Consider the following 18,628-nt stretch of genomic DNA (forward strand, 5'->3'; position numbering starts at 1 on the left):
GACGTCACACCGACTCCCGGTAAGAAGTCGTGCGATTCTGTACGAACCCGATCGGTGCGGCACTGACGAGAGGACGGGAGATCGTCGGTAGCCGTACCGACAGCAAAAAGGTGTCGATACGGCCACCGACTTGTGGGTTTCATGAACTCCCCTGTGCGCATTGTACGTTTTATTTTGTTTTTACCTCACCACCGAGTAAATAATGAGGTTTGCTGCGATGTTATCTTTTTCTGCCCCTTCGAATACGCCTCTATAATTCACTGTGTCATCATCTATATTAATTACCTTGACACAAAAATATAAGATAATGGTTAATAAACATGAGGTTTGCTAACATATAATGACTTTCTCTCATTTATGTTACCACTTTCACTCGCTTGTAATAGGATTTCTTTCACTATATCATCATTTATTTGCTCCTTCGACATAAAAACGATATTTTTGATTAAATATGAGTTTTGCCGCAATGTTATTACTTTATCTCACTTTGAATAGGCAACTATTATTTCACACAGTCATCATTTGGCGTTTCTCTCGACATAGAAATAAGATCTTTTTATTTAAATATGAAGTTTGCCGTAACGGTATCAGTTTCTTTCATTTGTAATAGGCAACTATATTTCATTTTATTGTCAGCCATCGATTCCCTTGAAAATAAAAGAAGATATTTGTTAATAAGTATGAGGTTTGCCACTATATTATCATTTTCTCTAACTTGGAATGTGCAACTTATACATATGTATTTCACCCAATCACAATTTCTTTACTTCCTCGTCATTACACTTCTTTTAATTACACCCAGCTCCATATTTTTATAACAATTTCCTTACTTGTTCCTCTAATATAACATTTACATTTGCTTTTGAATCCTACGTTCACGTTCCATGGTATGTGATTTTCGTCTGCTACGGTGCCAATGGCATAACCTTCCGTTGATAACATTTAGACGGAACTTACTTTATGACAACTATATTACCAAATCATGAATAAATAGCAATATACGGAACCGATATGTAAAAAAAGAAACTACTATTTCTAGGATAGTTTCAATAATTCTTTCCATCAACAACAATCTCCATCACATACAAACTATGTGATGTTCGAATATTGTTTCCTTCGATTCTGTAGGTACAGTATTACTACCACACATTATATTAGCATTGTTAACAACTTATCCAATATCGATTATCTTAATCTAACAATAAGTTGTAATTTCTGCAAATAAAAAGATTTAAAACGACGACAACAAACTGTGCCAATGAGTCTTCACTTGTTTTTACCCTTCTTTCATTGTTGGAGACACGTTAGATGACTTCCAACTTCGGATATGTTCGGATTTTCCCTGTTTGGGAATGAGGGGGAACCGTTCCGACTGGTTAGAAACCGACGACCATACAGAATCGCTGAAAGTGCCGTCGTCGGTACAGAAACCGTTGTCGGTACGGAATGATGTCCAGTCAGTGGGCTTGAAAGGGAAACCAATCGGTGCCGTACCGACGAAATACAGAATACGGCCCCAGCTCACACGCAAAGATAAATGAACAGAGAACAGTGACATAAAAAGCAGTTGCATGCACCAACCTTCAGTCTGTAATTGCAGTTGAATGATTTGAATAATTGATATAAATACCGAGTCATACATTACCTGTTGAGTTTGCAAAACTTGTATCCGTGATCACAGCAACTTCATCTTCAAGCCCATTTGGCAACCCCATAACAATATAAGAATTACGTAAATCTGGAAATGAAGGAGAAAATAAAATATATGAGATTTAGAAGAAAGCATCATGGCTCATAAAAGTACTGACAACAAAAGAGTATCATAATATGAAGAATTGGTTCATAACATTTTTGATGACTAATAACATAGCATAGCAATGTCACCAGTTTATGGACTGAAAACCCCAAACGTCAACAATCAACAACATCAAGGCTTGAAAATGACACAATGTGTTGGAACCTGGGTCGGTTGTTAAGTATGTATTTATTAAAATTAATTGTTTGAGGCGTAACTATGTGAAAGCGATTCATAATTAAATTAAGAAAGAAGAACTTTGTACTTTCACATTAATATTTAATCACGACCATGGTTTCAACGTTAGACGTCATCATCAGGTGAACTCTACAGAGGTCCATCACATCCTTTTATAACAGGCTAGGAGGGGGAGGGAGGAAGGTAATTAGGTTGAAAGGATTGGTTAACAGAGAAGAGGGAGGGGGGAAAAAAACCTTGGTCATGTGGTATGGAAGTTAGGGGGAGGAGGCACCCTTATGGGGGGCACGGCAAGTGGAGGGGGGGGGGGTTCAGGTGAGAGAGAGAGAGAGGCCGAAGAGTTCGTCATGTCATTAGCCCAGGAATTTAGGAGTGGGAGGCTTAAAAGAGGGGAATGGTAGTCATACAAAAATTCGTTTACAATGTTGTCATTGGAACGTACGTGCTGCAAAATTTCCATTTGTTCCAAAGCGTCTAATCTAGGTCCTTTAGGTTCATAATGAAGCACTTCAAACACAAAATCACTTTGATGATTGTTATCTAACAAATGTATAGCAAATTGTGAAGTAGTCTTTTTATTTCTCTGGCAGGCTTGATGTTCTTTTACCCGCTCTTGAAATTGTCGCCCCGTTTGCCCAACATACACCGCGTTGCATTCACATTTTAGTCTATACACCCCACTCCTTTCTTCTCTTGGGATGTGATCTTTGGTGAGGGAAAGAATGTTCCTGAGGTTGGATTTATTGTAAAACGCAACTTTAATTTTATCCTTGGGCACCTTTTTGTATATCTTCGGCCCAATGTCCTTTAAAAAAAAGGATTCTACGCCACTTGGCCGTGGATTCTTGTCGCGTTCGGGATCCATAAATTTCTCCCACTGCTTGTTTTTTTAATTGTTTCCGATATAAGCTATCAATTAACTGTTCGTTGTATCCGTTATTTTTAGCAATTAGTTTAATTGTGTTTAATTCCTCATTGAACTTGGCAGGGGACATCGGAATATGCAGCAACCTATGTAACATGCTGTGAAAGGCTGATAACTTGTGGGAAAAACAATGTCTTGAACTGGAGTGGATCACTTGGTCCGTATAGGAGTTTTTCCGAAAGACTGAAAACTCGAGGTGATTGTTGACCTTAGTGACTTTAAGATCTAGGAAGTTGAGAGAGTTATTTTCTTCTATTTCGTAAGTGAAATTCAAATTGCGGTCCAAAGAATTCAAAAAAGATAGGAACATTTTTAGTTGTCTTATTGAGCCAGTCCAAATACAAAACACATCGTCCACATATCGATGCCAGGATAGCACATTTTTGGTCTGTGGATTATTGGGGGAAAACAGGTTCCTTTCGAAAAAGTCCATATATATGTCCGCCAGGAGAGGGGATAAAGGAGAGCCCATGGCCAATCCATTGGGCTGTTCATAAAATACACCGTTAAATTTGAAATAATTTTGAGACACACAAATCTTCAATAGATCACACAAGTCACTTATAATGGGAGCTGCCACACGTTTCTGGACGAGAATAGATTCTGCTATGTCTACGGCTTCTTTGGGTGGGACACAGGTGAAGAGATTGCACACATCAAAAGACACTAACAAGCACTTATTGGGGATATCAATTTTAGAGACGTGTTGGATGAAGTCAATGGCGTTAGTAACTCCATACTTAGGGGTAAACTTTGAGTGGTGTCTTAGTACACAGTTGAGTTTTTTCGCCAAGAGGTAGCTTGGAGCCATGACGTTGGAAACAACGGGTCTAATTGGACAATCACTCTTGTGAATTTTAGGAAGCCCAAAAAAACGTGGAGCTGAGGGGTTCATTTGGTGTAACCTATTCACTTCATTCCACTTAAATAACACTGAAACTGATTTTAAGGCTCTTTTGCACTCTATTTGGAACTTGGCAGTCGGATCTGTCGGCAATTCTTTGATCCCATTGTCTCGTATGAACTGTTCACATTTCTCTAAGTAATCTTCTTTATCCATAATCACAACTGCGTTCCCCTTGTCAGCTTTCTGAATAACTAGCTGTTCTGACCTAAGAGTACACTTAATCGAGTTAAGAGTTTCAAATTCTGGGTATCGTCTCTTCACCTTTGATTCATGAACTATAAACCTATTTAACTCCTGGGCAATGAAATGCTTCACATGCATATTGTCTTTCTGGCATGCATGTGAAGCATTTCATTGCCCAGGAGTTAAATAGGTTTATAGTTCATGAATCAAAGGTGAAGAGACGATACCCAGAATTTGAAACTCTTAACTCGATTAAGTGTACTCTTAGGTCAGAACAGCTAGTTATTCAGAAAGCTGACAAGGGGAACGCAGTTGTGATTATGGATAAAGAAGATTACTTAGAGAAATGTGAACAGTTCATACGAGACAATGGGATCAAAGAATTGCCGACAGATCCGACTGCCAAGTTCCAAATAGAGTGCAAAAGAGCCTTAAAATCAGTTTCAGTGTTATTTAAGTGGAATGAAGTGAATAGGTTACACCAAATGAACCCCTCAGCTCCACGTTTTTTTGGGCTTCCTAAAATTCACAAGAGTGATTGTCCAATTAGACCCGTTGTTTCCAACGTCATGGCTCCAAGCTACCTCTTGGCGAAAAAACTCAACTGTGTACTAAGACACCACTCAAAGTTTACCCCTAAGTATGGAGTTACTAACGCCATTGACTTCATCCAACACGTCTCTAAAATTGATATCCCCAATAAGTGCTTGTTAGTGTCTTTTGATGTGTGCAATCTCTTCACCTGTGTCCCACCCAAAGAAGCCGTAGACATAGCAGAATCTATTCTCGTCCAGAAACGTGTGGCAGCTCCCATTATAAGTGACTTGTGTGATCTATTGAAGATTTGTGTGTCTCAAAATTATTTCAAATTTAACGGTGTATTTTATGAACAGCCCAATGGATTGGCCATGGGCTCTCCTTTATCCCCTCTCCTGGCGGACATATATATGGACTTTTTCGAAAGGAACCTGTTTTCCCCCAATAATCCACAGACCAAAAATGTGCTATCCTGGCATCGATATGTGGACGATGTGTTTTGTATTTGGACTGGCTCAATAAGACAACTAAAAATGTTCCTATCTTTTTTGAATTCTTTGGACCGCAATTTGAATTTCACTTACGAAATAGAAGAAAATAACTCTCTCAACTTCCTAGATCTTAAAGTCACTAAGGTCAACAATCACCTCGAGTTTTCAGTCTTTCGGAAAAACTCCTATACGGACCAAGTGATCCACTCCAGTTCAAGACATTGTTTTTCCCACAAGTTATCAGCCTTTCACAGCATGTTACATAGGTTGCTGCATATTCCGATGTCCCCTGCCAAGTTCAATGAGGAATTAAACACAATTAAACTAATTGCTAAAAATAACGGATACAACGAACAGTTAATTGATAGCTTATATCGGAAACAATTAAAAAAACAAGCAGTGGGAGAAATTTATGGATCCCGAACGCGACAAGAATCCACGGCCAAGTGGCGTAGAATCCTTTTTTTAAAGGACATTGGGCCGAAGATATACAAAAAGGTGCCCAAGGATAAAATTAAAGTTGCGTTTTACAATAAATCCAACCTCAGGAACATTCTTTCCCTCACCAAAGATCACATCCCAAGAGAAGAAAGGAGTGGGGTGTATAGACTAAAATGTGAATGCAACGCGGTGTATGTTGGGCAAACGGGGCGACAATTTCAAGAGCGGGTAAAAGAACATCAAGCCTGCCAGAGAAATAAAAAGACTACTTCACAATTTGCTATACATTTGTTAGATAACAATCATCAAAGTGATTTTGTGTTTGAAGTGCTTCATTATGAACCTAAAGGACCTAGATTAGACGCTTTGGAACAAATGGAAATTTTGCAGCACGTACGTTCCAATGACAACATTGTAAACGAATTTTTGTATGACTACCATTCCCCTCTTTTAAGCCTCCCACTCCTAAATTCCTGGGCTAATGACATGACGAACTCTTCGGCCTCTCTCTCTCTCTCACCTGAACCCCCCCCCCCTCCACTTGCCGTGCCCCCCATAAGGGTGCCTCCTCCCCCTAACTTCCATACCACATGACCAAGGTTTTTTTCCCCCCTCCCTCTTCTCTGTTAACCAATCCTTTCAACCTAATTACCTTCCTCCCTCCCCCTCCTAGCCTGTTATAAAAGGATGTGATGGACCTCTGTAGAGTTCACCTGATGATGACGTCTAACGTTGAAACCATGGTCGTGATTAAATATTAATGTGAAAGTACAAAGTTCTTCTTTCTTAATTTAAGTATGTATTTGAATTAAAAAGTGTGGAAATTACCATTTGTGTTCTTTCATCATGGATACATCAAACTACTACCAAATCAAGCCAGAAACAATTTCATACGTACATAACCACTTTGTTGTAGCAAATTGTAGCAAATCTACATACAGTAGATTCTCATCAATACGAACAACAATATTACGAAGTTCTTGTTTTTACGAAGCAAATCATTGGTCCCCAGGAAAAGGCTAATCCAATCTGTAGTAAAAGAAACCTTATTATAATATTTTCCTTATTACGAAATTACAAACCTCAGTTTTGGTCCCGGGGGTTATAAAGTGAACTTTATTACGAAGTTCCATGGATAAGCTACGGCGTTTATACACTAACTAACGGCGTTTTTAAAGGTGGATATACAATATGCCACATCATAATCATTGCACTACGTTTAAGTTCACCTGTGCCCAAGAGCGTCCATTATTGTTCTTGCTTCAGTAGGAGATACTTCAGTATCCACGCAACACCATACGCTTCATTCCTGTGGAATCATTGTGACCCACTCATTACCGCTCGTAAATTACGATCAATATGTCCTCTTCTAACTAACATTCGACTTATGAACTTTCTGATATACGAACATTCGAAAAATTCAAGCACGCCCAAAATTTCAAATTTGCCGCCTTTGGAGTTGGCCGATGTGATGCAGTGTGGCGCAAAGGAACTTGCACTTTGGGCACAGTCTGAACAGTGTCAATTAAATCCTTTGTAAAGTCAGCATCTGTTCAGCAGTGGCGTAGCCTAGGGGGGGGCCCAGACCCCCCCAAAATATAAAAACACAATTATTGTCCTTCATAAAAGAAAACAAAATATTGAAAAATCCGGAATTAACAAAATGTTTCTTTAACAAATTAAGTTTTTTCGATTATGAAAAGTGTTAAAATTAGTTTAAAACTCATTACTTAGTGCCCAGTTTTTCAAAAATTTTCCCCCCTGGTTTTGGACCCCCCGAACGAAATTCCTAGCTATGCCACTGCTGTTCACCGTTTTGCCCATTCTTCCATCCGGCAGACAGTGCATTTTTTCCGCCTCCAAGCACGTCGCATGCACAGCTAATTCAGTTTCTCACAAACACGAGTTAACGCAAAATTGTAATGAAGTTTTGCATTCTGCAGGATAACCACACTTTATGATGTGTTGCATAGGTTTATCAACTTACAAACAAGCTCTCAGAATGCATCTTGCAAGTATGCAGAAGACTTACTGAATGTGTGCTTGATTAAATTGTGTATATCACATTCCGAAACTATTTTGCAGTGTGAGTATAAGTACAGGAGATTGAAGAGACAAGGCATTTTGGCAAGGTACGTTTTTAGGCACCGGAAACCCGATTTACTACGGAAATAAAGAAATAAAAAGAAAGGAATCTACTAAATTTCTAGGAGTCATCCTTGACAAAAAATTAATATGGAACCAACACATCACCAGCTCCTTAGCAAAGGCCAAAGCTGCAGCAGCCACTCTTGGCCCACTGCTGCAGAAAAAGTCAAAGCTATCTTTACAAACGAGAGTCACTCTTTATACAACCACGCTCAAACCGCTTCTGTCATATGCATCACCTGTCTGGCTGATGGCTTCCAAATCACATCCAACCAAAATCCAGAAGACCGAAAACGTCCTCATCAGGAAAATTGTTGCTCATCCATGGTTCATTAGAAATAGAGATATCCGAAAGGATCTGCACGTCACACCAATACTTTACGAATTAAAAGAAAACTTATCAACATTCAAGAAATCACTCAGTCATACCGGAAACGACAAAATAATCAACCTCTGGAATTACACACCGACCTCAACCCAAAAAACACAGAACTCCAAACTCAGCATTCCTCCCAAATCATATCCCCTCCCCCTAAATAGTCACACCAAACGAAACATCACAATAATATACTGAGAAAAAACCAACCAGAAATTAAACTTATTGAAACACACTGGAGACAGCCAGAAGCCTGGGACAAGTGTAGAAAAGAAAACCAGAAATTCCGGTGAGGCGAGGCGGAGGTATGTTTTTTTTTGTGATGATTCCTCTTACGAAGTTCGTTATTACAAACCCCTGGTTTTTTGGTCCCTTGAACTTCGTAATAATGAGAGTATTTAGTATAGTGGTCGATCCAACATCCACAACCCGGCGGGAGCACTCGGTGGCTTAAAGCTTAGCCACAAGCGATTAAATAGTTACGCTAAGCTTAATTTGTCAGATTTTGACAGTTAATGAAAATTATCAGTCCTTACCATGAGAGGATGATCCATTCCCCTCAACAGCCACAGTCGAGACTCCCAAATCATCCACCGAGTTGGTCATCAGCATCATTGGGTGCCCATCTCCTAAAACTGGAAAGCAGATCAGATTTAATGCACACATGCATAACAAAAACATACGTATTTCATTAATCCTTTCAATACAACAAAAATATAATAACAAAGCATAATTCCACTGCGTAAAATTTTTCAGAAGTAAGTTTCGAAAATTGCCAGGTGTCTGTGGCATAAAGAGGAGCATGCTTTGGGGGGGGGATAAAGGGACCTGGGGCCACCCCCCCCCCCTCTCCCAGGCAATGGGTGTCCGGAAAAATTGTTGTAAAATGACAAACCTGGAAATACATTTTACACCATTTTGACACTCAAAATTTAACTTTGTGTTATAGTAATATGCTAAAACTAGGAAATAGTTTTAAATATCTTTTTATTCCTATGAGGCTTTAGATGGGATCCATCCCCTCATCCCCCCATAGTTACACAACTGGGTGATGTAATCACATACAGGGAGAGTTTGTCAGATCATTCTGGTGGAATTCTAACATGTTAGCAGTCAATTTTCCCAAAATACATCAGAAGATTGATAATGTGGAAATCAAAATAATGGAAGATTTTCACGATTTTTCCAAAATTTCTATTTTTTTAAAGTTGCATCGCCAAAGATACGTCTGAGTGGTTTAATACCTATCGCAGAGCACTGCTGTCTTTGTGCTAATCCCATGAGAGCTGGTCAACTAATTGGCCATTTTCTTCTGCAAAATATGTTTTTTCATTACTTGACTTGAGATACCTAGATGTGGTGATTTCATCAAAACGAATTCACGGCACCAATTTACGATGTCTATTCTTCAAATTTTCCAGAATTAATTAGGAGAAGAATGGAGATGGTTTTAAATTTACATTGTGTGTGCCAAACGCCCAAAATTACTGAAAATCTATGTAAGAACATCTGCTATTTTACGAAAAACGAGTGGGACATTAGTATTATTACAGTATTAATATTGATACATTAGTTGTGGGACAATAATGATAATTTTTCTTTTCCTCCTTGAAGGATGATTTCCTGCTTTTTCATTCATTTAGCATCATGAAGAGGAATTCTACTGACACCTTTTATCTATGTGCACTCATTTTTCAGCTGTGAGAATCAACATTTTATTAAGAAAATAATTCGTCAGATGCTGTTTTCCCAAGAGTAAGCACCCTTTTTAGATTATAAGTTTGTTTCCTTTTGAAAATCCATGAGTGACATGGCCAGTTGCTTTAAGTATGGGAGCATTGATATAGTTTTAATATTGGATAAGTCAATTAATTTTCACAATTAGACATTCTCAGAACATTTTGAGTCCTTCCTGAAACCTGGGATTAGGATAACAGTTGCTTGAGAGGGGTGAAAGGCCACACTGCAATATTTTCTTGAGTTGGTTGTTGGGTGGACGATCCCCAAAGTCTGAAGGGCCTCTACCCTTAAGAGTCATGATGACTAATCAAAGAGTTTTTGTTAAGTTTTTTGCAAGCAGTTTTTTCAAATTACTATCAACACATCTATGAGCTTGAATTTCAAGAGAGAGCAATCACTCCCTGTAGTGACCTAAATACGCCTCCAATATCTCTCCTTCAAGTACACACAGCTGTCAAACTAAGGGGTAAAATGGTGGATCATTCCATAACATTCTCAATGACTGGCAACCTCAACAGCTTTTACAAAAACAAACCTCACCCTCAAGAAATAATTATGTGCTCATATGGAGCTTTACTGGAAATGAAAATATTTATTGCATCTGAATCATTCAGGGAGTAAGAAATAGGCAAAACCCATGAAGACTCCTTTGCCTTAACCAACAAACCTAACCCTTGGCCTGCGGGAGTACATGATTTTAGCTGCAAGCCCGTGCAGAAGAGACCCCCTGTGCAGGAGGCACCCCCTGCCATGAGGGCTGGTTTGGTAGAGTTTAAGCCCCTTAGCGATCCTTATGGTGAGGGCAAGTGCCCAAGTGCAAGATATCCAGGTAGCAATAAAATTTTTGGGTAAATGTCAGAGTCATCATGCAAAACGTATAAAAACATTCCCGCACATTAAGGGTTTACATCTAATAACCTACACCCGAAAAAGATAATTCCAAATTATTATTTTATTTGAATCCACCCTTCCTTGACCTCACAAACTTCCGCTGCTTTTCAAGGTTCTCTTAACCATTGGGAACCCTCAATTCCATTCAATTTATTTAGAGAACGGAAACTCTAAAATTCTTGGGCTGACATGGAAAAGCTTCTGTTACGTGGAACAATGGGAATTTTGCATGCCTCTAGCTTGGTATAAATGTTTTTTTTTCTTGTTTGGACTGCGACTAAGGTTGAAAATTCTAACTTATCAAATATTTCATACTGTTTTTTTTTATTTGACCACATGTAAGGATACCACCAAAATCAGATCAGGGGGTGACTGCAATGATACAAAGAATATAAGATAATCTAGAGGCCACCCTGAAAATGTTTTTGTGAATGTATTGGTGAAAGGTGGTAGCACCATCATTGTAGGAGAGATGATCTGGTGGTAACAGCCACATGTATTACATGTTGACAACTGGTGTTAATTTATTAATACATAGCCTTGATAATTGAGGTCTACAAAAACAAATTTTAGTAATCTAAGAGCAAATGATCCTCACTCATCAACTTGGATTGCGAAATGCGCTTAGTGTCCGAGCCGTAGTAATTGGAAGTCTCAGTTTGATGACTAAAAGGTCTCATTCTACGACTTAAATGGGCAAACTACTATTTTCATTTCTCACTAGCGTCAGGACGTAAAGGAAGTGAAACAATTTTTATGACGCGAACGAGGAAGGGCATATTTTTTCATTTTGAAGTTCCCTAGTGCACTGATGTTGCCTAGGTGCACTTGGTTGTGAAGGCATAAAATGAAACAGTTCGGATCAAGTCATTATTTAAAAGTGCTATTATTGATAGCTTGTCTGCAGGAGTATCTACCGATGGGCATGAGCAACAGATTAGTAAATTCAATATAAACGCTCCTTAAATTTTTGATCAGGTTAGCTAAGGATGTCAGCTTCAATGCTATATCTCTTGAAACATTACAAGCAAGTCTAGTTTGGGAAGGTATAAATATGTGGTTTATGCCCACAGACAGTCCCAAAAAGAGCATGCGTACCGAATACTACATACACATAACTTTAGAGGAAAAAAAATTATTTCAGCCTTAATTAATTCATGAGAACATATTTCTAGGAAGCCATCTCATTAAAATACCAATAAAACTAACCAAAATCTTCCCAGACACCATCCCAAAATCATGAAAACCACAACATTTCATTCAACAGTTAAATTCACAAAATCACCTTCTCAAAGCTTCGATTTTTGACCGCTACGTGTTCGACACTTATTTTGGATTCTCAAATTCTATACATTCTGAATCACTCACCAAGAATGTGTGCCTTCACAAGGTGCTGCCGCAAGCTGGACTTGTTCACGTATTTTCGGCCGCACCCCTCAACAGGGCACAGCCACATGGATGGCCTCTCTTTCTCAGCCACAGCCGTCTGGACGGGAGAGCTTGTTACCTCTGAGGTGCTGTTTTGACCAGAGGTGTTGTTTGCACCGCCTTTATGTTTTTTGAGGTGAACATAGAGGCTACTTTTGGCAGTGAATTTCACCTTGCAGTCTGAAGAACAAAAGCAAAGAGAAAGAGAGATAAAAAAGCATGTATACAACACACACATATGTAGCTGTCAAATTCACCTATAGTAAAAAGTAGAGATGTGCAAATAGTATCCGCGAATACTCGAATACCTCGAATACTAGAAAGTATTCAATATTCGAGATCTCGAATAGTTATGCGAAAAGTACCGTCTCGAATACTTTGAATTTCGCGTCGTACACTGTCACACGCACGTCGTTTGTAGTTGACTCGGAAAAATATAGAGAACTCTAGTCATTTAGTGTATGCAGCGCCGTTTTAGGCAATTTGACGAACTACATCAAATGCGCGGGTTAGAGCGGTGAAAAGAGTTCAACGTGGGGAACCTAAATTGATCCGGGAGAAAAAAAATCTGAAAATCCCCGGTTTCCCCCACCAGGAAAACCTCAGTGTCTTGGGATAGTAACTAAGTATCACAATTCCCAAAATCCGCTTCCCCCTCCATCCATCAGCCCTCGGCCCCTCCTCCGACGCTTTCCTCCTCTTCGAAATCAAACAAAAGGCCCCAGCTCGCGCAGGTTTCTTACTAATGAGACGAAATGTTTACCACGTGTCATTTATGGCTAATAAGCACAGGCACTTAGTTTGAATCTTTTCCTGGAGATGAAACTACCATAGGGAGAAACTCAGTGCCGTGAAATAGTAACATTGGCGCATTTACCATTATCTGCTATCCCCCTCCATTCAGCACTCGCCTCACCCACTCTGATGCTTTCCTCTTCTCTGAAATAAAAAAAAGTCCCAGCTCACGCAGGGATCATATGACGAAGACCTTAGCTTCGAAAAAAATATCAAGTTACACAAGAACAAAAGAAATGTTTCGCGCCCCACCCCCCCTTCTCTCACCCACTGACCTTTTTCAGCCTACCTGCTTCTAAGTTTCCAGTTTCTGGAGGTCAACTGCTGGATGAATCACCTATTAGTCCAAAAGGTGTCTAACAATGACTTTCAGCAATTGATATTACACCTCTGTTGGATTGAAATATTAGTAATGTGCACATATTTTAAAAAAGAACAAGACCAAACGCGACGCATTTCTGACTTTAAGTATTTTACGTGAGGAAATAAATGTCAAAATAGGACGGAGACTTGGCATTCTGGCGAGACTCGATATGAGCGGCAGAGCTTCTCGGAAGTTGATGCAGTATTTTTTTCCGAAAACATATATCAAGTTACAGTTTATGAGTGGTGCTATAAATCTTTATTGTTACAGTCCCAGACAAAGGGATATTTTCTCAGGATATTTGGTTTCTCCCTGATAGAAATTCCAATTCATCTCCTTATCTCGTGAGAACTCTCAAAGATGGACTGAAAATAATTGAAGATAATACGGTGGAGAAGAGCTTGTATTTTACAAAATGCCTCAGATTGTCAGCTAGCACTTGGCAGCAGGAGTGGGGGTAAAGCGATGTTAGTTGAATTAATTATATGCCCAATTGTTTCCATAAAATTAAAATATTCCATTAATCAGCTAAATTCCTGTTCGAATCCTTTAAAGGAAATCAAAATTACTCCCCAATATCTTGTGTTGCCTACTGCATAGGCAACCGAGTCAAACATTCCAGCATTCATCGTTTAGTATTCGAGGTATTCAAATATTCGTGCAATGATTTAATATTCGAATTCGATATTCGAGTTCGAGAAATCTGCTATTCGACCCATCTCCAGTGAAAAGTAAAGAAAATTTTGTAGTTCCACATTAATATTTAATATAAAACCTAGGTTTAAACGTGGCATGCCAACTTTTGTTACAGATCCACAGAAGACAGAGAATAGAAGACCAAATTTCCAACCATTTATGTAGCAATAATAGCAAAAAAACAAACTTAAATAGACATTGGCAAAAACGAGTTTGAGTTATATGGAGTGATTTTCCAGGGATTTTCATTTTAAAGGACTTGTACTGTACTAGCTATCTAATGTGGGTTCAGATAGCACATATTCTAAAGACAATAGCTATCAGGCCATCCAACTGCAGAGGGCACTGAGTTTTGCAAAGAAAATAATTCCTGAAAAGAACTTACTTTGAACAGGGCAATGGAATGAGCCAACACCGGCATGCTTCAAAAGATGTTCCTTCAAATGCTCAGACCGTAGGAAAGACTTCATGCACCCTTCTTCACCACACTTAAACCTGCGGTTGTTGGTGTGCTTGTGCTGATGGCGCTTCAGTTTACTAGCAGTGGAGAATCGAGCTCCGCAACCCTGGAAAGAAGGAATGAGGGAATAGTATCAGGGTGATTCTTTGCTACACTGTCACGTGTACTCATCATGTTAGTTAAAAACTTTGGGGCTATATCATTGAGTCAATTTGAATTGATGCAGCCACATAGCCCAAAAGTTTTTAACTAATTTCCAGACGTCTGACCATCTGGTGGTGGTGCGCTTGATACTGATAGAAATTATTTCGATCAGTTTTCATAACAAGTGATAGATTCCAAGTTTTTGTCGACAGGATTTTTGTGAAACAAAATTCACTAACTCTTGGTTAACTATGTGGTATTCCATTAAAATAAGTGGTATAAGTAACTGTCTATATCCAGGAAAGGATTTTTGTGCTTGAAAATTTTCAATGAAACAAGTCACGAAGAGGGCTCATCTCATCATCAGAATGCAATATGTGAAAAACAATTAAAGAGGTTGTTCACTCAGATCTGAAATTACAATTTATAAGAAAAATTCAGTGGTTGGAAGGGAAACATAAGCTGTGAAAAGCAAAAAAAATTTTCCTCATTCAGCCATTTCCCCATACAATTTATAACGAAATGAGTTGGTGACAAAATGAGAGTTACATTTCATCAACTCTTGCAGGTAGAATCGCTCATTAAGGGAAGTAATCGCTCACCAGAAAGTGAGGAACAGCTAACCACGTTGAGATGAGGCATGAGGCCAAGGAGTAGTGGGAAGGAGGTCAAACCCTCAACAGAATATCATCATGTCATTGAACTATCTGTGGGAGCATAAGCCAATCAATTTGTTGCCTAGAACTGCTCAAGAAGTTGGTAATATATCGATAAACAGAAAAATTAAGGTGTCTCTGCTCTTCAAACTCAATCAATATCTATTATAAACTAAATTGGTAAACGAGCCCATACTGACAGTGTAACCATCCAATCATAATCAATGGTTTGTAATGTAAACTGATTGGAATAATTTGGATCAGTGTCAAACACCCCCATCCGACTGGATTTACAATAAGCAGATCCCTTAGTTGAACCTATGGTGTAGTCCTTCAAGCGGTGATGCATGGTACACCATCCAGCTCAACGGGGTATCAGGATATATTAAAAACATTAACCTCAAACTAATGGCAAAAATCTGAACATTTTGAACAAAAATATTACAGATCTTACTAATTTAAATTAATTTTCATCACTCTAGCTTGGCAGCAAGGATGCCAACCACCTATCCCATGAAAAAAATTAGAAAATTACTTGGATTTTTTTAAATTTTCATCCACTAATATAGTGGAAATGGCAACGTTTTCATTAGCAAAAGAAAATATATTTATCTCTTGGCCAAGTAAAATAATTAAGTTTGCAACTCTTGACTACATATCTAAATGCCATTCATAAATGCCTTGAAGGAGATTTATTTTATCTGTTTTGCCTAAAGTATGGGATAGAAGTGGACATGAGAAAAAACAGAAAACTACTTCGCATACAGCTTTGAGAGGATGCATTGAGCTGATATTCTGCATAATTCGAATCTTCGATACCTCAATTCTGTGCCAAGAATTGGAATCAAAAATAAGCTTTTCTCAAGGTGAATCATCGATTCCGATTCCACTTCAAACCACAAATTTAAATACGACTATTCTTCTAAAAGTCATTTGAATTTTCATGCCACGTAATAGTAAAAACAAAACACATTTGAATCAGTGTAATGACCACTTCTTCCATACCATAGTCCAGTAGTGACATTCAAGATACACAAGTTCGGTTCTGAAATTAGGCAATTATATTTTATTTACATAGCGATGATATGAGTGATTCTTTTGTTTAAATATTCTTTCACAGAGTAATAATTTTTTACGTGGTTGTCTTCTTGTCAGGGATTAAATTGATATTTTCCTTGGAGCCAATGACATAAGAATTGACGGAATCGGTATTGGCAGAGTTGGAATAAAAATGTCAGAACTGGAATCGGGATCGAATCGCTAAAATGTTGGAATCGACCCATCACTATTGAGAACCTATTTCGAGACAATGTACAAGACCTAATAAGCTGACAACATTTACCTGGAAGAGACATGGATATGGCTTGTCGCCGGTGTGAGTTCGCATGTGCGCACGCAAGCGGCAAGGCTTGTCGAATAGTTTCCCACATCCTTCCCACGAGCAACGAACTTCTTCCTCCTTGTGCTGATGTGACTTGATGTGAGACTGGAGGGAGTTGGCTGAGTAATAATGCTTGCCGCAATCGGCATAAGGACACCTGGGGAAAAGTATACAGCATTAAAATCTTTAGAAAATAAATAGATCCATGAACGTATATTCAATATTTACTTAAATTATCTATTTTCTAAACCCATCAAATTAAATTATGAAAATAAGGCTGTGAACACATCTGTTTGCATTCAATACTACTTTAATATTCAAGCAGAATTAGCAAATGGTAAAAGATTCAAATTTGACCTGAGGTTTCCGCGGCGTTTCTTCATATGACTCTCGGCTGCCGGGCGTTCCTCCGTGTTGAGTTGTCCATTGGTGACAACAGTTTCTCCAGCCATCCTTCTGACCTGAAGACGCCAGCAGGATGGCTGGAGAACCTGTCGTCATCCATGGAAAACTCAACGGGGAGGAACGCCCGGAAGCCGAGACTCATTGGTAAAAGATTCATTTGCATAATCATGTGAATCACAGAAAATCCCCTAAATTTTCATTTTACACATGGAATTTCATTTTCTGGATCATTCCAGTGACCTTGAGTAACATTGACAATGTATCGTGGCTAATAGAGTTCAATGGAAATTTTTTCTCTGCTCTTTTTCTGAATCTCTAAATCCGTAATGACGCAATCTTAAAAAAAATAAAATTGTGAAAAAAGGCATGACTGCACATAAAAATTGAGGAACTCCAATGCCTCAAACTTATCATAATTTAAATTTCTGATAGTTGAAGAGGATCTCAAACCCAAATATGGAAAGGGTTCCACACTGCATTGCTACGAATTCCATAACTCACAATTTCTTCCTGTAAATTGGTACTTACTTTACTTCTCATGGCTTTCTACAGTTGACAATAAACTGTCTTTATATTCACTAAAAAATGCCTACATTCACCACAGGGAATGGTGTCATACTACTTCTCAGGGGGTTCTCCTGATACTGGTCAGCAAATGAATAAACATTTTTACACCACAATGCTTGAAGCAGGAAAACAAAAGAGAGGAAAAGAGGGACCTCTTGTTCTTTTCACCTTAATGAATACCAGGAATCAGGAAAGGTGTGTAAGCGAAGAGGAAAGGAAATTAGATTTATCTGATTTTGATGAAAGGGAAACCTACAAATATTCCTGGAGAAAATAAAAGCCTTCATATGAAAGGACTGTCACTAAATTTTTTCCAGGATTTAATGAATGGTAGTTAACAGGAAGAGTATGGCAGATTACAGTAGAGATTCTGGACCTAGAAATATAATCCAAAATAAGCATGCACTTTATTATAAACAAAAAATGAAGATTAATGGTTTAATTTTTTTAAACTTCCATTTTTTACCATTATGTATTACCTTACAAATGATAGATTGCAAAAATTGCTTAATACATATTTTTTTCGGAAATTTTAGTATAAAAATATTTCCAAAATAAAATCATAATGAGTTGATTTTTCAAGATAATACAACTAGCATAAATCTTCATTTTTTGAGCATAGCTTGTAGTGCAAACTTTTTGAAATTTTCTTTCTGGGTCAAAATCCCTATCTCAATCCTTAATGTAATGCATGGGTAATGAAATAACTTCGTACTCCACACTCAGCTTTATAAGTACCTCAATTGATTTCAAAGGCAAAGCATCCTTATCAAGGGGGAAGGGTGGAGGGGAGTGAGTCAAGCGATAAAAAATATTTCATATAAGGATTATACATGTTTCCATGAGGAGAGGGGTAGTTGCACATTAAATTATTTAGTAGTAAAGGAAACTTTATGACACTTGCTTTTACCAAATGTATCCATCTCACTCACTCTTGCTCGAAAATCTGCTCACATAAAAGGAAGTGAAGTGAGTGCATCAAATAGCTGTGTGATGTCCGAAACCATGCTCCAGATGCCGCACCTAACTACTGCATTTAACAAAGTTGCAAGAGAGGCAGCAGTAGCCGGATGCGGTCCTGTGAGTGCATAGCACAATTA

At 38.4% G+C, this 18,628-nt stretch overlaps 1 protein-coding gene across 2 annotated transcripts in view; it reads right to left on the reverse strand.

Moving 5' to 3' along the window:
- The window catches only part of LOC124157422, a 43,518-nt gene that overhangs the window by 13,785 nt on the left and 11,105 nt on the right, over nt 1–18,628 (reverse strand). For both annotated transcript variants that reach the window (XR_006864593.1, XM_046532119.1), the window contains exons 4-8: nt 16,518–16,713; nt 14,301–14,481; nt 12,001–12,240; nt 8,538–8,636; nt 1,646–1,738 (exon numbers count right to left, since the gene is read on the reverse strand). Coding sequence is in view for 1 of the 2 variants with exons in the window: in XM_046532119.1 (XP_046388075.1) it covers nt 1,646–1,738; nt 8,538–8,636; nt 12,001–12,240; nt 14,301–14,481; nt 16,518–16,713 (809 nt within the window). In the remaining variant the exon portion in view is untranslated. The remainder of the gene's footprint in view (nt 1–1,645; nt 1,739–8,537; nt 8,637–12,000; nt 12,241–14,300; nt 14,482–16,517; nt 16,714–18,628) is intronic.

This window comes from Ischnura elegans, chromosome 4, assembly GCF_921293095.1.
Source record: "Ischnura elegans chromosome 4, ioIscEleg1.1, whole genome shotgun sequence".
NCBI classification, from domain to species: Eukaryota; Metazoa; Arthropoda; class Insecta; order Odonata; family Coenagrionidae; genus Ischnura; species Ischnura elegans.